This window comes from Triplophysa dalaica, chromosome 19 (genome assembly GCF_015846415.1).
Source record: "Triplophysa dalaica isolate WHDGS20190420 chromosome 19, ASM1584641v1, whole genome shotgun sequence".
Taxonomy (NCBI): Eukaryota; Metazoa; Chordata; class Actinopteri; order Cypriniformes; family Nemacheilidae; genus Triplophysa; species Triplophysa dalaica.
Genome location: NC_079560.1, coordinates 2,140,697 through 2,164,824, shown reverse-complemented (window position 1 = coordinate 2,164,824; position 24,128 = coordinate 2,140,697). Strand labels below are relative to the sequence as shown.

Genomic DNA, 24,128 nt, shown 5'->3' with positions numbered 1-24,128 from the left:
ACCGATAGGAGTCGGTTTATGGTTTGCTGGTGCTCAACCTCCATGAATGACATGAGGGTGAATAAAGGTTGAAAATATATTTATATTTGGGTAAATTATCCTTTAAAAAGTAAAAGTGTTTTTACTACTTCATCTGAAGGAGACTTAGTGAGATGATAACTGAGATGATAACTGTGTTAAGAGTTTAGAAAAGTTGATAAAAGTATTGCAAAAATTGTCATAGCAATTGGAAAAAACTGTAACAGTACAAATACAAATACATATTGAAATGTCCTTTCAGGATTATAAACCACCAACAATATTTGTAAGTTTGGTAACAATATGTTGTCTTTATACTGTAATGTCCCATTCACTATTTATTTAATAAAATGTGAATGCTTCTTTGCACATAAAAAATTATAGATGGATATGTATTTTACATTAGGAAGGGGATCCCAGGTTCATCTTTCCCTCAATTTACATGTTAATGACATAGCAGCTGTAAATATAGACTAAGGCTGTGATTTATATATTTGCATAAGTGTTAAAAAAATGTTACAAGTATTGGAAAAATTGTCATAGCAATTGTAAAAATATGTAACTCTGTTCTCAATACAGGAAAATTGTTTATGAATGTGAAGAAAGTTTCTAAATACTAACGATTTATTAATGCTGGCCAAAACAATGGTTTGTTGTATGTTACCTTTTACATTTGCAGTTCACATTTCTTCATTGTTTTTAGTTAAAATATGTTTATATTAGCTTATATGTTTTCTAGAAAGAGAAGAGTTGCTTTAAGCTGTGGATTTTTGTATAGAGTCTGTAGAAATAAAGGTTTAGGTAAACATAACCTGTAAGCTTCAAAACTTTGAGTACCTTCTGTCATTTTTTATAAAGACAGCACAGTTAGGTATGTAAACATTTAAACATTCTTACGTGAGACCAATATGCATAAATATTCATATTCAACACACAAACACACTTTTAAGATATATATTTTATTAAATATTAGGTTAGGCAACAAACATCAGCAACAAACAAATTTAATTTAGTCAAGTATTTAGTAAATTGGGTCACATTCTATTTTTTGTTGTAGTTGTTTGTGTTCTTGAAGAATCTGAAGTTGTGCTGAATTCAGTATAACAGAGAGTAGAAGAACACTGGACACAGCAGGAGGAGAAAACTGCCCTTATAGCCTCCATCTGATCAAAACACAAAGTAAACAGAAGAAAAAAATTTGTCACATATATTTGCTGTAGATAACAAAAAAGTCTAAAGACTCTGATGATTTGGTGCTGGTTTTTGTTGTAATAAAGAAGTTAAATACAGAACTTCACTTACAGGCTACAGTAAACCAGGAGAACATTCAAATGTAAATTCTTAATTCATACAAAAACATTTTTCCACATAAGAATAATATACATATTGTGTAACATTTTACAGATTTTTTGTACAGTGGAGTCATTTTCACCACACAAAATACATTGGTGTCAGCAAATGAGACAATTTAGGAAATTGAGATTTTTACATCATCTGAAAGCTAAAATAATTATCTTTCTATTGATATATAGTTTATGTATATAGTTTCTATTGATTATAGTTATGATACAACATTTGACCGGGATTAAGCTATTTAAAACTCTGGAATCTGAAAAAAATCGAAACACACTCACAAAAATCAAAAATCCACTCACAAAAATAAGGTTTTGCTATATTTACAGTAGGAAATTTACAAAATATCTTCATGGAACAATATCTTTACTTAATATCCTAATGATTTTTGCATAAAAGAAAAGTAGATAATTGACCCATATAGTGTATTTTTGGCTTTTACTACAATTTTTCTCCTGCTACCTAAGACTGCTATTGTGATGTAGGGTCACATAAAGTGTGTTAATTATTCTTGCAAATGTAGTCTGGATTGCTATTTTTGTGGACAGAAAAGTGACACGGATCATTCTGTTCAAATGTTTACATACAACTGACTCTTAATGTATTCTTTTGTGTTAAAGAAAAATCTGTACATTAAAATTGCAGTTGCAATGTAGAAATGTGTCAGGAAATATTCACTGATTTTAATATATATAAATTAGTAGGGAGGTCAAAGGACATACCTGCGCCATTGCAAAGGTCTGTATTACAGCACTTGGTAGAAGTTGACCCTAACACAGTGTCTATGGTCGAGGCTTGACAGACGGCTGCACAAGCTTTAGTCGTAGATAGAGAACCTGCAAAAACATAAAATACTTTATATGAGGAAATAATTCCTATACCAATAGTCTCCAGCATGGTGCCCACGTGAGGTCTTTTGCTTACAAAGCTCGTTCAAGACATTTTTAGAATAAAACTTTTAAACAAACTTCGATGAAATAAGAAACAGTTATGTTAACATTTCATACAACATTAACCCCATTTCTATAAAATTTTATGGCTTGCAACCTTTTGATATATCAAAAGGTTGCAAGCCAATTTATATTTCATTTCACATTTCCTCTCCATTTAACTGTCAGTACATTATTACAGTAAATTTCCACAATCAAACCAGAATTACCAACAAAACTTGTCACTGTTGTAGATAAACATTGGGTCACTCCGGCAGGACATGTCTCTGTTGTATTACAAGGACTACTCAGAACAGACGTGCACACATAACACTGGAGAGAGTATCCTTGAACACAAGAAAAGTAAACGAGAGAGTTTTAGTAGTTTCTTTATGTAAATCAAATAATACATATTGATGCATTCTAAGTTTTGTATTACCTCCAGCGATGAGTATGAAGAGAAGTGCAATGGTGATGCGCAGATCCATCTTCAGTCAGGAGAGGAATGATCTGGTTTCAGTGTGTCAGTGTCTCTTTATACTGTAATTGTTCAGAAAAGGGAGGGCACAAAACTCTGCTGCTCCTTAAAAAAAGGTGCTTGTGTTTTAACACACTTGTCACGTTACAGCTGTAATGCATAAGTTCATAGAAATCTCTCTTTCAGAGTGTTTGTATGCAACCAAAACACTTTCTGCATGCATTAAGGGTGTTTTAATATATCAAACGTGTCTTTTCCAAGGACACATTAAAAAAAACACGGAACCTCAAAGTGTATTACCGAAGGACTTGTAATGTATTTAACAAATTTAGCATTTGAAATACTAGGCACAAATGTGAAGATTTTTTTACTGAAACTTCTTTTAGCCACAAATCAGTTTTTATATTAATCCTTGATTCAGCTGTTCCCTGTCAGAAATGCGTCCATGCTTTAACTTAACTAAATCTTATTTATTTTTCAGTATTTGTTGTGAAATAATTCATGTTTTGTAACAATAATTAAAAAAAAAAAATCTAACAAAAGTGTCTAAGTATTTGAGTTTTGCTGAATTTGAATTTAGGAGCTTTTTTATATATTTTTAAAACAATAGCTTTACCATCTTTTCACCCGAGCCAGTGCTCAGGAAAAATGTTTTCACTAATCATTGTAATCACTATTAAAATGTTGTACAATTATCAACTTCTCTTATTGGATTAAACATTTAATTAGTTGCAAAAACACTTATATTTCGCATATGAAGGGTTTCAATTGGTATAGAACTAAAGATGACTATATGACAGATTGGCTTAACACGAACAAGGAGTGGTAATGTATATCACATGCCTAAACAATTAAAATTAAGGCGTAACTGTAATCCATCTATTCCTAAAATACAGAGCATTGATCACGTAAATGTAACTATTTAACCAAAGAGGGACCTTTTAGACGTGTAAATTAATGGTTATGGTATATTTTAGTGTGTACCTTATTTTTTCAGTATGGAACACATTGTGTTTTATGTATGCAGCCATGAGATTATTAAAGGCTTTTCGATGACACTTTAGTTTATTGCAGATGGACTTTAAGAACCCATAGAGCACCTTAACTTTTTTATTTTCCATATGAAGCACCCTCAATAAGGTGTAAGGTGTTTTAGTGCTGTTTTTTTGTATGTTTAAAGTTCTTTGTTCACTCTTATCTTTTCATTTCCTGATGTAAGTAAAGAGATTTTTATACACTGATCAATTCATGTTGTTGTTCGCCTTCATTGACAGTACTTATAGTACTTATAGTCCACTTATAGACAGGGCTTGTTCTGAAATCACAAAAGACTATCTGCTTCCATCTGCTGGCTGTTGTTGTAAGACTATCATACAAACTTCATGTTTTTTTTTTTGAGCTGTACAAAAAGTAACAACACTATGACTTTAGTTAATTTGGCAAGTCAAACAAGCCCTTGCAGAGTTGGGATGCCTGATATGAACATATACGGCAACATCACCTTAAAAACATAAAGCCATAATAATGTTCGGCAGCTGAATTATTGGAACGTTCTTCTTTTTTTAAATATTGTTTATTTTTGTTATTGATATCAAAGACAAGCATTCAACAATGATATTAAGTAAAGCATTGTGCTGTAATTTAACCCATGATTCAGTGATCTTTTTTGAAACACAAAGTAGATGAGCAGAGAAGATAGGAAGAGGAAACTGCTGTATAGAATCTCTCTAATAAGAAAAAGCAGTGGTTTTACACAAGCATTATGATATTTCAAGGTGGAATGCATTTTCTGTGCACCAAATACAACATGGCATGTGCTGTATTTTAATATCAATCATATTACTCACCACCTTAAGACTCAAATTATGATTTGTAGATTTGTACGGGTCACTGCTCAGCGCTTGTCCTTTAATCATTGATATAGTCCTTTACATTCCACTGGACATCCTTTGTTGATGATCTCCTGCAAACCTGAAAAATTACCCCACCCCAAAAGAGAGAGAGAGAGAGAGAATCTACAAACTCCATATATTTACCAAATAACCCTTAAAATTCAGTGAGTGCCTTTTTTACCTCCGCTGAAAAGAACACAAACAAGAAAGATGGAGACTTGCGGATGCATCTTGGGTCAAGACAAGAGTGAATAACCAGTGTTGTAGTCGCGACCAGCTCATTCGAGTTCGAGTCAAGACCGAATCAAGAGAGGGTTGAGTCCGAGTCAAGTCTGAGTCCTAGGACAAGAGGTCTGAAACAAGACCTATGGAAATTTTCAAGAATATGTTAAATGTTTAGTGGAAACAATAAAACTGGCTCATATAGTGCATTGAATATCCCATGGCATATACACTGTTTTTTATTTACTTTGACTGATATTAGATTTAACATATTTTTAGTTGAGGTTAAAAAAGGCCACATAGTAAGTGTTGTAAAGGTAATTTTATTACAATTAGGACTTCCCCTGACCAAAGAAATCTCCACCAGTTTTTACTTTGTACAGACTGGACAACAATATTAAACAATCAGGAGACGCCTGCATGCAAAGCCGTAGAAACAAGTACATTGTTGGCCAAAAAAGGGGCGTCTTTTCAATGTATTTAATATTTTTAATAGGACTCGAGTGGACTCGGGCATAAGTCCAATTCAGAACATGTCCGAGTACGAGTCGAGACCGAGTCAAAGTGCACATAAGTCCATGACAAGAGCAAGACCATTAAAATAGGGTCTCGAGACCAAGTTCAAGACTAAGTCCGAGTCTCGAGACTTCAACTCTGTGATTAACTCTTTTGCCGTTTTATGGCTTTTCATGAAGGTGGTGGAGGCAGTGAAAAACTACAAGTGTAACTCAAAATAATATTGTAATATATATAGTGGTGCTTTTTCTTTGCAGCCTGTTTCCCAGAAAGATCTTTATCAACGTACCCAAAAAAGTTGTGGACCCTTAGCAAAACCATTGCCCTTAAAGTGATAATGCAATAAATAGATGTTTCCTGTTCTTCATTTAATGGAACCTTATGTAAACTATTTTACACCATTTGTACCATAAAAATACAAAATTGACAAGTTGTCTTAATTTTGAAAAAAATGTTTTTGACAGATTGATTCCATTTATATCGCCAAATTTTTATTTAAATTTAAAATGTATTATTGTGTTGAGATCATAGTAAATTTATGTTTAGTGTAGCTTAATTAAAAACAATCATAAATAATAAAATACTACTTTACTAGAAATAAAAAACGGTTAAATCTGCTTAATTTTGATAACTGTAGTTATTTTATGTGCGGTGTAACAGCTTTAAAAGAATTTAAAATATTTTAAAACGGGTACTTCATTATATAGTGAAACTGAACTGTTTTAGTAAATTACAGTACGTTAGAAAACCCGAGACATCTCAGCATCCATCAATCCATTTTCCATACTGCTCAACCTATGAGCTGTCCGAAACGCCCTCTTTTAACCAGTCACGCGCTCATTGGCGTATTCCAATGTCAGTAACTCTGTTTCGCGCGGTGATTGGTCAGCTTGTGTGGTGTTTAGGGAAGACCCGCACCGCACGGAAGTGGCTCTTCAGAAGCGGCAGTAGCACCGATAAGCTTTGCTCTAAAGAAATCTAATATTGGTAAGATTCCGCCGATTCCGTCCAGATTATAAATACTTCTATTATCATAAAGCTTATTTGTGTGGTTAATAAACAAGTATTTGCACTTTGTTTGTTCTCGTTTGATTTTTGTTTCCGACATTGGACTAGCAAGGTTGCAGGCTAGGCTATCATGCTAGTAAACAACCTTTATAATCACAAATGTTTACTGTAGTGTAGTAATATCTATGGCTAATGAGACGCGCTATAACTGGAAACTATTGAGAATTTATTTTGTTTAGGTAGTTAAATTATTTAATATGGCCTTGTTCCCATTTCCCAAGTCACGTTAATGTATCACTGGCTAGTTAATCCCTTAGCTGCAAGAATATGATGTTATATTGAATCTTTATGCTGTTATGTTTGACGAGATAGTTTTCGTTTAAAAATTGTGGAATAACTGTGCTGTCTGAAGATAGATTACCTGTTACAAGCAGATGAATTCGGCTTGATTTGAATGGTTATATTAGGTAAACCATCCATTCTAAAACTGAACCACTGGCTTTGATGCCTAACTTGATGTGAAAGTTGTGGTTTTCTCACGTCTCGATGTGATTGTGTGATAAAGGACTAACTGTTTTTCTCACATCCTTTGTCTCAGTTTGTAGTCATGACCACGCTGGATGATAAGATCCTAGGGGAGAAGCTGCAGTATTACTATAGCAGCAGTGAGGATGAAGAGAGCGACCACGATGAAGAGGAGAACGCTTCCAAAACCATCCGTGACCAGGAAGTGTTGGATGTAGAAATTGATTACAGTGCAGATGGCAGTTCTGTCAACACTGGTACGGTTGCCATGGGAACACTGCCTCCCCCCCTTAAGACTCTTAGCAGACACTTTCAATTGTATGTGTTGTTGTATATAGGTTATGATATAAAATGAGGAAATCTAGTCTGTATTTACTCATCAAATAAGGTCAGTTGGTGGCATTCTATGTTAATTAATTTGTACATAAGGTCAGATGTCTAAGCTTTTGGTGGTGCATTGAAGGGCATGAATTTAAAGCACTGCATCTCAAACGATAAAAGCAAAGCTTAACAGACAAATGCCTTACTACCCCTCAGATGTCATTGGATTAAATATGGTTTCTGTCCATGAACATCAACCTCATGTGTGAGACTGATCTGAGATCTTTTTGTGTGCTTCTCCTGCAGGTCCGAAGGGGGTTATTAACGATTGGCGTAAATTTAAGCAGCTGGAGAATGAGCAGCGCATGGAGCAGCAGAAAGAGATGGAGAGACTCGTCAAGAAACTCAGCATGACATGCAAGTCGCATTTGGACGAGGAGGCTGAAAGAGAGAAACAGAAAAAACTGCAAGATAAGATCGCAGGAAAGGTGAGAAAAAATAACATGCACATGAGCAGAATCTTATATCACTCTGTATATGTCTACAGGAGTATGAATGGCACAGTTAAACGGGTATATACTTTTATTCCACATTTCCATCTTTCTTTCTTCGTCTGTCAGATGACGCTTCGTGTGGACGAAGATGAGGAAGATGATGATGATGATGATGAAGCCTTCCTGCAACAGTACCGCCTGCAACGCATGGAGGAAATGAGGCGACAGCTGTGCGGGGGGCAGCGCTTTGAAAAGGTGATTGACATCCCCTCGGGGGTGGAGTTCTTGCGTGCCATTGACGAAGAGGGCAAGAACACGCTGGTCCTGGTCCACATCTACGAGCCGGAGGTGCCCGCCTGCCAGGCCATGGAGGGCAGTCTGCTGTGCCTGGCACTGCAGTACCCGATGGTATCTAATCAAGAGTCATTGAAAAATCATCGTGTTAACTAATAAAAATAAGTTAGTAATGTCTCCGTTCTATTCTGTGACCGGCAGGTGAAGTTTTGTAAGGTGAGTGGTTCGGCAGTGGGTACGAGCGCTCTCTTCCGCACTTCGGCTTTGCCGGCCCTGTTGCTGTATCGAGGGGGAGAGCTGGTGGGGAATCTGGTACGCGTGTCCGATCAGCTCGGAGATGATTTTTATGCCACAGACGTCGAAGCGCTCCTGCAAGAGTTCGGCCTGCTACCGGAGAAATTCACACAGCCAAACAAACACTCATCTATTCGAAATGCAGCTGTCACCAACGACTCCGACAGTGATCTGGACATAGACTAAATGCTTGTACACACACACACACACACATGTACATACATGCAGAACAATATGCACTCTTATTTACATTTTCTTATTATTTCAAATACAATGTAGTGACAAAAACACAGCAGTTGGAGTTCATACAAATCTAAAAGTTCACACTACTGTTAATACTGGGTCTCTGTACAAATATTATGCCCAGTATGATGAACTATCCAATAGCAGCTTATTGTTACTGGACCAAATATAACAGACATTGTCAGACCACATGTGTGTATGTGTGTGTGTTGTCATGTCAGAAACCTCTAGAATCGAAGAGCGTTTCTTTATGCAAAAGTAGCTAAACCTTTTAGAGAATCCTGCATTGATGTTTCACTATTTATTATAGATTTAGAATTATGTATTTGTTTCCTTGCATGTGATTTGTTGGTACAATTTTAGTTTGTACAATTTTAGTTTGCTTTGCCCTCTGTTAGTTTTATACATTTTATAAACATACCTATTAAGATAATTGCAAGAATAAAAAAAACTTGATTCAGATTTTACTTTGTAATTAATGATTTGTATTTAAGAGAATGAATGTACTGGGGATAGTTCACCCGAAAAAGAAAATTATGTCATCATTTATTTACCTTTAAATTGAAAAGGTTCTGAGGCGCTTTTGACTGCTATTGTAGTCAACGGTGCCCCCGAACAGTTTGTTTTTCCAAATTCTTCAGAAAATCTTCAACATAAAAACAAAATATTTCTATAGGTTTGGGACAACTTCAACAGAATAACAACAGGTTTGGGACAAGAGGGTTCTTAATTAATTCAGTCAATCAAGTTTTGATGAATTTCTTTTTTGGGTGAAATGTCCCTTTTGGGGGAAATGTTTTATTTAGACGTTTCTCCGGTACATAAGATGTAATGTCTTTATGGACACTGTTTGGACATTGTAGATCAGTATATCCAAGGTTTTCAGTACGTCTATGGCTACGTTTGACCTCAACAGCATTATGGTTTAAGAAAGTAATGTACTAACTTAGCATTTTAAAAAGAGTTGTATTAAGAATTAATATTTATTTTTCATTTAAATTCTAGAGATCTGTATATAAAAGCCTGGACTAAATAAATAACGTCCTTGAGTCAGCAGAGGGCGCATGTAATTGCAGGCCAGTCGAGCCTTAATGAAGTTGTAACTTATCAATGTAGCAAATGTATTGGCGTAGTGTTATGTAAATATGATCTTATCAAATTGTACACCCGACCCCGAGAAAATTATGAAAATTATGTAATATGATATATTCATTTTATGACATTCCGGGGCGGGGCTAATCTAGAGACAGCCATGTCGTCACATGTACACGTCGTCAAGCAGGACGCGATCGGCCAACATGGCGGACGAGTGTCAGTCGCGTCGTCCTGCATTTTTCTGAAAACTCAAGCCTAGACGTGCTCGTATTGAGTTTTGTTAGTGTCGGCATACCTCGTTCGGGAGATAAGGGGTAAGAGTTTTCCAGTGCTCTGTATATTTGTGCTCTGAGGGACCTCTTTTTAAGGGGATTAACTGTAATGGTTAGCATGCTAACGGCTAATGGCCCAGTCAGCTGTCATATGTAATACTTCACGTCCTATATTTACATTCATATACAAGTTATTCTCTAATGTTCATGCTTATGACATTGCCACGTGTCGCCTCCTAGATGTGTAGTTGTACGTGCAGATAAATGTGTGATTAAAAGCTCTTAATTTGAATGTATAGTTGATTTTTGCCTCTTGTCTGTGTGGTTTGCACTGATGCAAGTTCATCTGGTGTTTTGTTTTGACAGTTTTGTCCTCTGGTTTTAAGCACCTTTGTCAATCAGTATTAACTTAATGTCAATACTGTTGCGTGTTTCATACACGAGTGTTCTCTGGAGTATTTGTTTACTGAAAGAGTTAAACAAACAGGAATTAAAGAGCAGGACGTGACATCAGATGATAGAATTGCGTGGCAGTCCAGTAAGAGGCGCTATGAGTGTCCGCCTTTGGACCGGATATAATCCAATCCAATACAGATTTTCAATAACAGATGGATTGGTTTGATTTGTTTCTACAAGGGGGAGACGCTGGGCTACAGTAAGACACAACGATGAAGTCATTAGTTGAATACGATGCGTCGAAATAAGAGTATAAATTACTGAGATATAAAATGATGCATCAGCAAATTCGAGGTCTAAAGATCAGTGCCTGTACAAAGATACACAGATTAGCACAGAATTTATTGTCAAAGCTCTATGTATATTGTGCCAATTGTTTTCTTAAATTTATGAAATTACAAAATGAACTATAATTTAACTGTAGTAACCATGATTTGAGTACTCAGAAATGATGGTCTCATCCAAATAATCATATTTCTGCTGTGGTGTTTGTTTTAAAACTTGCAAATCACAATTAATGAGGCAAAAACGTTGTTACACTTTTACTATAAGAAAAACCCTAATTTTCATTATGAATAATAATATCTAGTACTCCTAGTTCTGTGTTATACATTTAACAATGAACCTTATACTTGCTATTAATCCTTACTCTAAATAAGTGACAAAAATATGTTAAAGCAGCTTATTATCTTTGGCACTAATCCTAGTTTTAATGTTTACAATGCAAACCTAACAGGGGGCTTTGATAACCGCTCTCCGCACACTTGAAATTTGAAATTGTTTGCAGAAGTGATTCTATTTTTTGTATAAGTAACATAGTCAAGGAGAAACATTCTTTTACAGGACCAAATAAGTTATGTTGTTAAAGGCCGCTAAAACCATCACAGGCTGCATAACAGGTGTCACCCAATAAGATGAACATGGTATTTTCATAAACAGAAACCGTATCCATCACCTGCTGGTGTTGATTAAGCTGTAACGCCTGCAGGAGTAAGTCCCCCTGCTTAAGTGTATAAGACAGTCAGGTTTCGAAGTTCAGTGTCATTTAAAGCACATTTCTCTCTTACACCCGGCCTGCAATGTGCTTGATATCGTTTTACAGATTACGGTGACCCTCATATGCCAAGATGCTGCTGTCCTGCTGTCCACAGAGGCCTTATGAATGTTTGACAATGTGATAAATTGCTGCTGTTTTTGTCCAAACTGTTTTAGGAGTGCAGTCTAGTGTTAGGGGTATGGAAGGGAACTCACTTTATTTAAAATCTGCTGCTATATGGTGAGGTTGAGAACATTCGTATAGAACCTGTGTTTGTTGTGATAATAGCCCTATAGATAATAACTGTAGGCCCCAAAATACAGATCTCATTTGTTTGTATTGGTGACACGTAGTCTGTTTAAGTGTGCTTTTAGAGGGATGCCCCGTTGCCATTTTAAGGAACATAATTGTGCTTTGCTTTATAAAATGGACAATGTTGTGAACTGTGATTTCACAATTTTCATTTTAGCAAAAGGAAGTGCATGTGTTAGAGGCCGTCACAGAACCATCACAAAGATAGACAACATATATCAATTGTGGGGTGCAAGAAATGTCCCATAGTTTCCCATCTATTGTTTAATCTATTATCCATCATTTGACTTTATTTCAGAATATTCTTATAGGCCTATGCAGTTATGTATTGTGACCTGTTTGCGATCAAATATTTGTATTTGTTCTGTCAAAAAATAAGTGTTGTTGAATGTAAGTGTTGAGTATCGAACAGTTAGATAGAAATAACCTTAATCTATGTTTTTCATCTTTGTAAGGAGATCTCCAATAATTGAAAAGCCCTGAATTTCTGTGAGAGTCAGCGAAGATGCAACCTCCTCCTCGGACAGCCCCGCCTGGAGCTGTTGGACCTCCACCCCCCTCCAGCGGGACCAATGCCTTCAGAAGAAATAGACCCCACAAGCACGGGGGTGCAGCTGCTATGACGAGCGCTATCCCGCCCACCCAGCCAATGACTGATCCTTTTGCCTTTGGTCAGTCTCCCATGCCTGGTGGTAGCCAGACTCCACCCACAAACAGCAACCCGCTTCCTATGCATGGAACGCCAGTGGCTGGGTTCAACTCTACTGCTCCACCACAAGGAGCACAAGCAGCCTCACCTGGCCCCCCACCAAGAATTTTTACCCCACAACCTATACCCCCAGGACCTGCACCGAGCTGCAACCCTCCCTCTACAGAACCAGGATACTTTTATTCCCAAGAACCTATGCCCTACATTGCACAGTTGCCTAACCCAGCCCCTCACTTACATTTTAACCCATCACATCCTGCTTCCACTGCCCCAACACCCCCAGTTCAAACACCAGCTCAATTTCAGTCCCAACCCCCACCTGTTCATTCCCACTGGGTACCCGATCACGGTAGCCGCCCACCTTCGGTTCAAAACTACTTTCAGCCCACCAGTGATCTGCCTTCTCAGCCTTTCCATTCTCATGCCCCACCCCCTGCCCCCTCTCCACACTTTCCCCAGCCTTTTTCCCAATCCCAAAATCAAGGTCTGCCAGCTCCCACAAATATGACAGGGCCGACTGGGCAACAAAACTCCCACTACCCAGCCGAGAGTTATTTCAGTCAGTCAGGTGGAACCTTAGAGCCGTGGTTCAATCAGAATCCACCTCAACCTGCCAGCCCTATGCCTCACCCTGAAGCCCCCAGTGATCCTGGAACCCTTTCAATGTTCTTTCGAGGTAACGATGTAGAAAATGTGGAGACTTTGTCAGGGGAGGGCCGTGTAAATGGAGTTTCTCACCCTCTTCATTCAATGACTGAGGCGTCTGGTCCGTACCTAAATGACAGTGGTAACATCCGAGCTGGGGCAGGGCCTTGTGATTCAGTGGATAACCTTGAATGTGAACCGAACCAAGAAGTGCTGCCTAGTGAACCACCACCAAGCCACGCCTTTGAGGTGGGGCCCAACCTCGAGATACCTGACACTGCTCCTCGTCTTGCCCGGTCTGCAAGCGTTTCATCCAGCTACAGCAATGTCAGTCACAACAGTGGGCACGGTCCTCACAGCGGCGGCCATGCCCCTCGGCGACAACAAGGTGTTATGGGAACGTTTATACAACAGGAGAGTCCCCGACCATCAGATCACCCTCCCTTGCACCCCTCCACCGGTGGCTACTTTGAACAGATAGACTCTAACCCAGCTGCGGAGACAAGTCCTACTTTCCCAACTCCTAGCCCTCCTAAACCAGTCGGTGTGTTTCAGGCAAGTGCAAACTCCTCTTTCGAGCCCGTTCGCTCGCATGGCGTAGGTGTTCGACCCGCTGAGGTTGATCGTGCCCGTATGGTTGTGGAAAAGGGTGGACGTGATGTGCAGCCTGGCAACCTCGAACAACCACCTGACAACTTGGAAACGATTTACTTACCAGAGCGACGACCCTCATCTCGAGCTCAGGGAGCACGGCGCCCCAGTGAGAGCCCCGCTACTACACTTTGGGCTCAAAATGACCCTGCCAGTCTTGGTGCTAACATCCTGTTAGCCCCTGCAGCGCCCTCACTGGCTGCAACATTCGTCCCACCGCATCCTGAAGAGGTCATCCAACCCCCCGAGGATGGCCCTCTTGATTTGCATCCAGCTAAACCAAACCCACAGCTTCCCTCTGAAAACTTGGAGAACCCACCAGACTCTCAGGCAGGTTTAGGATACGCCTCCTTGCTTGTGGCCACACCCCCTGTGGAGTCCCTAAACCAGCCTGTGTTGATTGCCCCACCTTCTTCTAATTACAGTTTGGTTACCTCTCAAAATCTTTCGCAACCATCCAATCAGATAATTCCTGAAGAGACAGTCACACCAGTCCACCTACCACCTTCTCTGACCAATCAAATACCCCAAAGTTCTCCTTCAAATCAGCTGCAGCCTCTTTTCTCTCAACCTCTTAATCCTCCTTCCACTCAAGGCGTCTTAAATTTAGCACGAGAGGCCAAAGATCCTCCGGCCTCTGGTCAAGCAGCCCAACCTGCTCTCTCAAGAGCCCAGGCTGTTAAAGGTGATAGCCAATCTCTTCCGCCTTCCATTTCTCAAGCTCTGCCTTCATCTGCTGCAAGTAATCATAATACATTTTCAAATTATGAACTTCTTGATTTTTCTATGCATCAGCCACAGTCCACAAATCAGGTAACGGGCCCGGCCGTGTCGCAGTCAGCCCAGCCACCAACCACGGTAAATAACACGCCTGGCTTTTACCTGCAGGTCACCAAAGATGCGCAGCAGGGTGGGCAGCCCGACAGCGAGGCTCAGCCCCTTCAACAGACCTCAAACCCTCCCAGACCCTCAAGCAACCAAGCCAACAACGAACCTGCTCGCTATTCCCACCCAGCTCAGTTCCAACCTCCTCCGCAGGTCCCGCCCATTCATCCAGGAGCTCCGCCTGGTGGACCTGGATCTGTTCCACCCTCTTTTTACCCACCCCAGTCTGGAAGCTCTGCCCACCAGCCGTCCCAAGAACCCCAAAGACCTCCTTCTGTTCTGAGTGGTCAGCCTGGTTACGGTGCTCCACCTGCGATCCCTCCAGGTCCCGGCTATGCTGGGTATTACCCAGGGGCTTATCCAGAGTACCAGGATGGGAGGTTACCCTATCCACCCCAATACCCAGTGGACCCGAGAGCTCAGAGCTACCAACAGGTGCAGTAATCCATTTATTTTTATAAGTAGTCTAATCAGTCAAATTTTTATTGATGTAAGTGACATGTTTCCGTTAACGGATCTTGGTGTGGTTCTTATAATTTGTTCTTACTGTTTTAAATCAGCAGGTCGATTTCTATCGTAGAGCAGATCCTCGGTATGGCCAGTATGATGGTCAGAATTCCACTTACAGAGAACCTGAGCGTCAACCCGAGAGACCAAGTTCTAGAACTAGCCAGTACTCAGACAGACCCAACTCCAGGTGACACTTTGGCCTTGCTTTTATTGCTTGGTCCAAAACAAAGAAGTAGATAAACCATTTTTTGTAGTGTGAAAGTGCCCTTGTCATTGAATTATAACAATGTATTTCTTTGAAAAATTCCTTATTAGGCAGGGGTATCCAGAAGACTATTCTAGATCCAACCGTAGTGCCCAAGATGAATACTATGCAAACTACTATAAGAGACAATATGATGCCTATGGAGGTAAGGACCTTGTATGTCCAAAACCTGTGCTTTTTAGAAAATAGAGAACGCTTGTTTGAAATTTTGTTTTTATTTCTTTTATTTAATGACTCATATACTTGCGAAACCCACACACCGATGAAGAGGGTGACCAATAGTAATGATTTTTAAATATAAAAAAGGACAAAATATCGACATACAAGGTTTCCGCCCGACATTGTTGGTTAAGTCTGTTTATGTTTTGAACATGATGTTTTGGCTCTCCGTTAACGCACGTGTGTGTGTTCAGACAGGAGTAGGTGGTATGATCCAAACGCTGTGTATGATCCGCGCTACAAAGCATACTATGACCAGACATATGGCTGGTACAACTATGACATGGATGCATACAGAAGAGGAGAGCCTTATTACAACCAACAATATTCTAACAGGTACACACAACAGACATGATTGTTTACATCCCTTAGCGCCCCACTTCCCTAACCGTTTGTTTCTGTTTCAAGGGGTAGAGAGGGGTACGACGATCCGTGGCGGTACTATCCCGGTTACGACAACAGCTTCGATGACGACTACCGCCGGCGTGAACAGTATCCTGACGACTTTGACCGAGCTTCGGTGCACAGCGAGCAGTCAGCACACAGTGTGCATTCATCACACAGTCGACGCAGTAGCTTCAGTTCACGCTCACAGCAGGTCTGTACTAGATTATTGTGTATGTGTGTGTGTGTGTATGATGGTACTGTGTGTGACATCTTGTGTTCGGCTCGCCTTGCAGAGTCAGGTGTACAGGAGTCAGACAGACCTGGTCAGCGCAGCCTATGACGCCACAGGAACGACTCTTCCAGTCGATTACACCTACAGCCAGTATCCCGACCCTTCAGAAGCCACAAATTGCAGTCAGATTCCTTATAATCAAGCTGACGGCACCTGGAATGCCCCTGAGCAGCGTAAATATTACACAAAAACACACCAAAAGCTGTGAATTCAGAAAAAGATTTACCCAAGGATGTTTCAGTGGAAGTCAATGGGCATGTTGTTGCGTTGTTAACGTTCTTCAAAATATATATTTTTTGTGTTCTGCAGAAGAAAGAAGATCAAACAGGTTTAGAATGACATTAGGTTGATGGAGACGATTCCTTTAATTTATTATATTCATAGTTTCTCATTCTATGTTTCTCTCAGCACCTCCAAGGTCATTGACACCTGAAAAGTTCTCTATTCCTCATCGCTGTGCCCGGTTCGGTCCGGCTGGTCAGCTCATCCTTGTTCAACCGAACCTGCCTTCCGCTGGTCAGCCAACACTTGTGGAGATCCACAACATAGAGGTAAAGAAATGTATAAATATAGCATAAAAACATTGTAACAAACTTCATTTTCCTTTCCACTTTCCAGTTGAATTCTTTTTACATGTTGTTTTGTTATGGGTTATAAATATTTCTTTCATTTACACTGTTGTGAGGGGTCAGTTAAAGTCATTCTCGGTTGTGATGTCATTCCAGACAATTCTGCAGGACTCTCCAGAGCAGTCTGAGATTCGTTCCTTCCCTGGCCCTCTTGCCAAGTAAGAGTAATCATTTTCTTGCAAAAGAAGACTTGTTATCTTCATAAGTGTAGAAATCTCTGGCATTTGTTGTACACGTGATGTCTAAACTGGTATGTCGGCTGTACTGTGTTTTTAAAGTCATGAACGTACCTAAATGCATCTTGTATGTATGTACACAGGGAGGACACACACAAGGTGGATGTTATAAAGTTTGCTCAGAACAAGGCCCAAGAGTGTTTACGAAATGATGACCTCATCGACAAAGACTCTGCCTACCTCATCTGGGAGTTCATTGTGCTGCTATGTCGCCAGAATGGGGTGTGTGTCTTTCCCAGCCTCACCTCCTGGTTGGATAATATGTGTAGTTAAATGTATGTTTTGACTCTGTTTTAGACGGTTGTGGGCACGGATATCGCTGACCTGTTGGTAAAGGAGCATCGCTCTGTCTGGTTGCCGGGGAAATCCCCCAATGAGGCGAATCTCATCGACTTCAACAATGAGGCCATAGAGCATGCAGAGGAAGAGGAGGCTGGGCCAATATCTCTCCTATCAGACACTTTCATGGGCGTGCCTGAGAATATCGGCAAGGAAACAGAGCGCTTCAGAGAACTTTTGCTATTCGGCCGCAAGAAGGCATGTCAACACACACACTTTCAAATATGAGCACTTATATGTCAGCTTTAATAGTAGATCACTGTTCTCATGTTTAAATATGTGCCTGTCGGGAAAACTGAAATCTGTTTTTGTCGTCTTAGGATGCGTTGGAAGCTGCCATGAAAAATGGCCTGTGGGGTCACGCACTACTATTGGCCAGCAAGATGGACAACAGAACCCACGCGCGTGTCATGACCAGGTAAACCGTGCATTCTTGCGACCACCGGCGGCGGATCAATGTTCCTTTAAAGCCACAAATGAAGCTTACGTTCTGTTTTGAAATTGTCTTTCAGGTTTGCCAACAGCCTGCCTATAAATGACCCCTTACAGACGGTTTACCAGCTCATGTCGGGTCGAATGCCGGCCGCTGCTACTGTAAGAAAGACAGATATGTGTTTGTCAATAGGTTAGCAGTCATTTATACAGTACTTAGGGTGTCTATTCCTCTCGTAGTGTTGTGGAGATGAGAAATGGGGCGATTGGCGCCCCCATCTGGCCATGATTCTGTCCAACCTTACACACACTCTTGATCTCGACAAACGCACCATTTCAACCATGGGGGACACATTAGGTACGTTAACATACATAAACACAAACAGTGTCATGTGGTAAATGTATATTTTACACCTGTTGCGAATGTTCTCTTACAGCGTCTAAAGGTCTGGTGGACGCGGCACATTTCTGTTACCTGATGGCTCAGGTGGGTTTTGGTGTATTCACCAAGAAAAGCACGAAGATGGTCCTCATCAGCTCCAACCACAGGTGTGAACAAAACATTCAGTTTATCAAAGACATGTACATGTTAGAAAATAAGCTTGCTAAGATCTTAAAGCTAAGCAATGCTATGTTAATGTAAAGTCATATATTCTCGCTCTCACTTTCATAGTTTGCCATTTTTGAAGTTCTGCTCAACGGAGGCAATCCAGCGCACAGAATCGTACGAGTACGCTCAGTCCCTCGGCTCTCAGCCTCTCTCACTACCAAACTTCCAGGTGAGACAGAAACGTTCACAAACATCAGAGGTCAGGCTAAGCGGAACCAGAGACGTCATGATTTTTACCCTTTGGCCCCTACAGGTGTTCAAATTCATCTACGCGTGTCGCCTGGCGGAGCTGGGACTTTGCGCGCAGGCTTTCCTTTATTGCGAGGTCATCTCCCGCACTCTCCTGACCCTACCCGAGTACTGCTCACCTGTGTTCACCAGTCAGCTCATTCAGGTAGAAGCGTACAAAACAACACGTCAGTCTTTGTCTTGAGTTCGCAGTACTGTGATGACTGATTGTTCATTTTGTGGTCTGATTCCAGATGTCTCTGAGGTTGAGGTTCTTTGACCCTCAGCTGAAGGAGAGACCCGAGCAGGAGTCGTTTATAGAGCCCGACTGGTTACTGCATCTTAGACAGCTGGATGGACAGATAAAGGTTTGTGTCTGCCTTAGACATCATTTAAAAGTAAAAGACGTTCTACTTCAATCAAAACGTTAACCTCCAAGGAATGGCGCAAGGGCGGCTAAAAAAGCAGATCGCTACATCCTTTTCATGCCCACTTAATTTATTTTAATTAACGAATACTAATAAATTGTTTGTAGAAAACAATATAAATATTTACAAAACTGTTGTGTTATGGCCTGGTCCAGGAGGGTGTGATCCCTCACCGTGCAGACCGCAGCACCCCACAGCTTTACCCCTGCAGTTCTCCAAGTTTAGAAGATCAGAGCAGCCCACCGGACCCCTCAACTCTGACCTCTGATCCCCACAATCAACTCATGACCTCCCTCGTACCCACACCCGGGGTTCAGCTCATGCCACCAGGTATGAGCCGTGCTTTGTCAAATGTATGTACAGGTGAAGGAAAAGGAGTTTTCATAAATTCACCGTCTACTTTCATTGTGTCTTTTAGCTCCTCCCACTATTCTCCAGGACGGGACGGCCCCACAGCAACAAGTCCCACCTCCTGGTGAAAGCGTTCCATTCTACCCAGTGGCCCCAGGACCAGCCCAGCCGAACTTTGTGGCACCGTACCAACATGAAATGCAGGAGCAGTACATGCCCATCCCACCCCAAATGCCACCCCAGATGCCCCCACAAATGCCACCTGCATACAGCCCCACAGAAATGAATCCACTGATGCCACTTCAGATGCCCCCACCAATGCCCGGGGCAGAATCTGGATCCGCTCAGTCATCTCCTCAACAGTTCCCCCAGTCGTCTCCGACATTCAGTGTCCCTCCTCAGCAGGGGAAAGACTTCTATGATGAGATGGCACGCATGGTGAGTTAAAAATAAAAGGGAAAAAGAAACCTAGAGACTGCCTATATTGGTTAATATTAAACAGACTTTTCAATTGTTGTCAGTAAGATCGATTGAGAAGTAGTTGGGAGTAAAAATTTTAATTTCAAGTTACACATCTGAGACAGTTTACGTCTGTTTTCAAAACACATTTAAGCGAACAGGCCTTCGCACAAAACTGTAGTTCTTTTGTAATGTGGTTCCTCTTGTGGTTCTCCTCGCAGGGTGCGGGCAGAAGATCTAGAACCACTTCACTGTCATCAGTGCACAACATGGTAAAGTCAACCTACTCTGTCTGTTCTGTTTTCAGACCAGTTTTTTTCACAGAAATGAGCTTTGATTTCTCCATCGTCTTTCAGGTGCCAGGACGCCGTTCTAGCGCAACGTCTGAATCATCAAATCATTCAGGACGAGAGCGCAGCAGCTCAATAGCCAATCAGGGCTCTCCACCTCCCCCTTCCATCCCTGAGTCTCCACACCATGAAGAACCCAAGAAGAAAGACTCTCCGAAAAAAGTCAGCACATACTTTACACAGACACTTCCAATGCTTGCTTTATATAGTGATTTGACATAACGACCGAAATAAAAGGTCTTGCATATTAAGATCCAGACCAGAAGATTTCTCAATTTTTCTATAATTCTATATAAATATATATTTCAATACTGATTGAATTTATTATAAACATTTTGGTATTTTTTCTGATTCACAAATTGTCTCCTAAAGTGGCTGATATTTGGTGACAAATGACAGCAGTGATGTAATGAATTTTATGTTCTATCTCTGTTCCTCAGGCTGCGAGCAGCGGATGGCTGACGTGGCTTTATCCGAAGCGCAAGAATGAAGCACATCTCCCAGATGACAAGAACAAATCTGTAAGACTTTGGTTCTTCATCTGCTCATTTCTCTTCATCATATGAGATTTAACATCCCAATTATTTTTCAGATTGTTTGGGATGAAAAAATGAAGAAATGGGTTAATCTCGAGGAGCCAGAGGAAGAGGTACAGCATATTAATGATTCAAATTATTTTGAGCTTCAGACTGTGTGTATGTTTTTCGGAATAACTTGTTCGTGTTTTTTTTCCAGAGTAAGCCACCTCCCCCTCCTCCCACCAGCTTTCCCAAAGCCTCAATGGGTGGTCCAGGGATGGGGCCACCATTTGCAGGGGGTCCAGGGGCGGGGCCACCCGTCAATATGTTCTCAATTAGAGCAGGTACAGGTATGTGACCCACTTGACCCAACTGCGAGTATATCTTTCATATTGATCCTGCTTCCAAAGTGATGCTCCTGACTGGCCAGTAAATGTTTGGGTGTGTGTTTCAGGCACTAAGAGTCGGTATGTTGATGTGTTGAATCCCAGTCGTAGAGGTTCTAAACCCGTGGCCAATGTACCGCCTCCTGCTGACCTGTTCGCCCCGCTGGCACCCATGGCCATGTCCGCCAACCTCTTCACCCCCGCTGCCGGTGTGTGCGAGTAACATCCAGTTTGTGTTCATCAAGTTTGTTTTGTGAAGAGTCTAACCTTTGTTTGTTTAGCCCTAGATGAGCAGCCGACGGAGGGAAGCGTTCCAGACGCCGGCTCAAAAGACACACAGCAGACTAATGCCACAGTTCCACAGGTACACACACATCTGCCCTGCACAACAGTTCCGCACACACACACTAATGGACCGTTTTATTTACAGTTTTTATACTAAAATGAGCGTGTTTTTCTGTCTAGATGTTTAATCCGAACACTTTGCCTCCCGGCCCAGAGGGAACGCGATCAGGAGAGGTCAGATCTTCCTTTGATATTTCATATCTTGTTTTTAAGACCACGACTGTCGTATTTGGCTCTCTTACTCATGAACGCATATTCATACACATGCTCGCATACACACTACTGCTTCTAAAGCATACACACTTAATCTTGCATCTCTAACTGTTTTCAGGAATTTTGGCCTGTAGATTCAATAACTTGTGCTATAAAGTGCATGACTGCGTGTGCCAGTGTCAGTAATTAACCTTTTCTTTATTCAGACAGTGTGAATGCAAATCATAACATGCGTTGCCATTCAGTTATGTCAGACACTTGATCTGTTAATTTACAATCATACCAATCTATAAAATCAAATTGTCTGATTTGAGATGTCAGAGGACAAAAATATCATTACAGCAGGTGTTGTTTGTTCGGTTTTAAGTTGTCGAGGGAAGTTTAGTATGTTTTAGTGATATTTAGCCCTGAACCGGGTTAATTTCTGACTCTGGTGTGTTTAATAAAGGGAATGCATTTTAAACATGCACTCTTATTGGCTACTGAGGTGTGTAATTGCCATGGAGACCACTGATTGTGATGTAATGGTATTATAATGATTGACAGAGACTTGCGCTGCTTGGGATTAATTTGGGTCTTTGGTGTTTTTGCTTGTTTGTTCGTTTGTTTGATTTATTCCTGCTGTTCTAGCTGTCACGTTCTAGCTCAATGAGTTCTCTGTCTCGAGAAGTGAGTCAGCACTTAAATCAGGTACCTTCAGCTGGTTCTTATCCAAACACACACACAAAACAAAAAATGTGTTATTTTTTTAACACACACAGCCTTTGCTATGCACATCTGCACTTCCTAACTTCACACGCCTGTAGCCACACCTCCAGCACGACACCCACGGTTACATCAGCAGCCCTCATATTTCTCAGCCAATAGGAAGGGCTCTTGGATATTGAACGGGGCGTGCTGAAGACTGAGGCTTTGACTCTTCTTACTGCATGTTATCCAATGAGCTGCATGATGATTGTGACTCACAGTGGGCATGGCAGTCTGTGTAACCAAGGAGATGGTGATGATGCTGCCCTCTTGTTCCTATAGTAACCATAGCTGTATTCTCACAGGTTCCCGCTCAGCCACCATTGCAAGGAGCTCCACCTACAGGAGGCGTGACCTTTTACAACCCCTCCCAGTTTGCACAGGTAAGAGTCACTTTTTGAATGACAGGTGCTTCGCTTACCATCCACTTGATGTTTCATTACATTACTTCCTTTCTCTTTCAGTCTGTTCCAGCAAGCCGCACTCGACCCGGTCGGCTGGGACAGAGAGGGTACCCTACACTGAAGTAACAGAATCGCTGTAGATTTAGATCAAATTGTGGTTCTAGACCAGATCGGACTGAAGTTTGGTTCCTGCCTGGACTCCTTGAAGCTCTGGCATCTGTCCCTCAGCCTCCCGCAAAATTGGTCGTACTCATCACCGTCATTATCATCAATAATCCTCATAATTACGAACGTTGACGAATGGATCTGATGCAAACAGACTTGGGCTCGATACCCACACGTCGTATGGAAAAACACTTCTCCACTTTTTTTTTAATAGACCTGCCATACCTGCTGCGATCTAACGCTGCCCTCACCCATGAACAGTTGACGCTTTACGTGAGCGTTGTGATCACAAGTGCAATATCGCGATCGTACCCTGTGTAGTTTTTATGTCGTGGCTCATTTCAGCAGGGTTTGTATGAACGTGTGCTCGTGTGTGTGTGTGTCTGATGGGAAGAGATGTGGGCGTGCTTTGTTGGCAGGAGGCAGCCAGTGCATGTTATGGGGCGTTCTGACCTGTTGTCATGGGAACAGTGGAGCGTACCAGAATGTTTTAAGGTATTTATTAAGCTTCCTGTCAAAATGAAATGGTCGAAAGGGACTTGGCGTCAGCGGACAGGAATCAGGTTGAGTTTAAGCGTAGCCAAGATGTGCTCAACAGAACCGATCTCTTTTACCTACGTATGATCGCATTGATTTTGTGAGTAGCAAAAAAATGAAATCATACATTTACATGATTTTCCTGTAATCCTTTGTGTGTCGCTGATTCCGCTCATTAAATATCATTATTGCTTTGCTGACTTCATCTCATTCTGATTTTGCTTCTCGTCTCTCAATCACACGATTGTTCTTTGCTGGTTCTGGGTTCTTGTTCCCATGGTAACAGCGAGGTTTTGTAATTCCAAAGGACAGCTCTGTTTGAAGGAAGCTTGGACTTTTCCAATGCGTTTAGAAATTGACTGTACAATTCTTGATAAAGTGATAATAAAGATATTTTTGAGCTCTTTCACCTTCAGATTGTTGTTTGTAC

At 41.0% G+C, this 24,128-nt stretch overlaps 2 protein-coding genes and 1 long non-coding RNA gene across 5 annotated transcripts; 2 read left to right on the top strand and 1 right to left on the bottom strand.

Annotated features, from left to right (window-relative positions):
• Window positions 1-1,049: 1,049 nt before the first annotated feature.
• LOC130407406 (uncharacterized) lies at window positions 1,050-2,781 on the bottom strand. The gene is made up of 4 exons (XR_008904619.1): window positions 2,740-2,781; window positions 2,531-2,647; window positions 2,094-2,207; window positions 1,050-1,181 (listed from the first exon to the last, which is right to left on the bottom strand). It is a non-coding gene; the product is annotated as an uncharacterized LOC130407406 (long non-coding RNA).
• Window positions 2,782-6,309: 3,528 nt separating this feature from the next.
• pdcl (phosducin-like) lies at window positions 6,310-9,049 on the top strand. Its single transcript, XM_056731364.1, has 5 exons — window positions 6,310-6,395; window positions 7,015-7,198; window positions 7,569-7,750; window positions 7,883-8,164; window positions 8,252-9,049. The coding sequence occupies exons 2-5, from the start codon at window positions 7,024-7,026 to the stop codon at window positions 8,528-8,530; spliced, it is 918 nt and encodes a 305-aa protein (XP_056587342.1). The 5' UTR covers window positions 6,310-6,395; window positions 7,015-7,023; the 3' UTR covers window positions 8,531-9,049.
• An 821-nt stretch (window positions 9,050-9,870) lies between these two features.
• Window positions 9,871-24,107, top strand: sec16a (SEC16 homolog A, endoplasmic reticulum export factor). Of its 3 annotated transcripts, none has more exons than XM_056730448.1 (30): window positions 9,871-9,996; window positions 12,214-15,083; window positions 15,209-15,345; window positions 15,474-15,568; window positions 15,837-15,978; window positions 16,051-16,240; window positions 16,323-16,494; window positions 16,730-16,872; window positions 17,047-17,108; window positions 17,270-17,408; window positions 17,484-17,723; window positions 17,846-17,943; window positions 18,038-18,119; window positions 18,198-18,315; window positions 18,395-18,506; window positions 18,631-18,736; window positions 18,821-18,961; window positions 19,050-19,163; window positions 19,379-19,553; window positions 19,642-20,012; window positions 20,255-20,305; window positions 20,390-20,545; window positions 20,824-20,904; window positions 20,976-21,032; window positions 21,119-21,251; window positions 21,356-21,496; window positions 21,569-21,651; window positions 21,753-21,806; window positions 22,898-22,975; window positions 23,057-24,107. In XM_056730448.1, the coding sequence occupies exons 2-30, from the start codon at window positions 12,264-12,266 to the stop codon at window positions 23,120-23,122; spliced, it is 6,357 nt and encodes a 2,118-aa protein (XP_056586426.1). In that variant the 5' UTR covers window positions 9,871-9,996; window positions 12,214-12,263; the 3' UTR covers window positions 23,123-24,107. The 3 variants fall into 3 exon arrangements, with proteins under 3 accessions (XP_056586426.1, XP_056586425.1, XP_056586423.1); XM_056730447.1 differs by lacking the exon at window positions 9,871-9,996 and adding an exon at window positions 22,476-22,535 and having other exon boundaries at window positions 15,212-15,345; XM_056730445.1 differs by lacking the exon at window positions 9,871-9,996 and adding an exon at window positions 22,476-22,535.
• The last annotated feature ends 21 nt before the right edge of the window (window positions 24,108-24,128 follow it).

Excerpts from the sequence above, each read along its gene's own strand:
- sec16a (XM_056730445.1), top strand. The coding sequence starts at position 12,264 with ATGCAACCTCCTCCTCGGACAGCCCCGCCTGGAGCTGTTGGACCTCCA. Across the intron at positions 20,306-20,389 it reads TGTCATCAGTGCACAACATG|GTGCCAGGACGCCGTTCTAG; the intron begins GTAAAGTCAACC and ends ATCGTCTTTCAG. Across the intron at positions 20,905-20,975 it reads CAGATGACAAGAACAAATCT|ATTGTTTGGGATGAAAAAAT; the intron begins GTAAGACTTTGG and ends ATTATTTTTCAG.
- pdcl (XM_056731364.1), top strand. The coding sequence starts at position 7,024 with ATGACCACGCTGGATGATAAGATCCTAGGGGAGAAGCTGCAGTATTAC. Across the intron at positions 7,199-7,568 it reads TGGCAGTTCTGTCAACACTG|GTCCGAAGGGGGTTATTAAC; the intron begins GTACGGTTGCCA and ends CTTCTCCTGCAG. Across the intron at positions 8,165-8,251 it reads TGGCACTGCAGTACCCGATG|GTGAAGTTTTGTAAGGTGAG; the intron begins GTATCTAATCAA and ends TGTGACCGGCAG.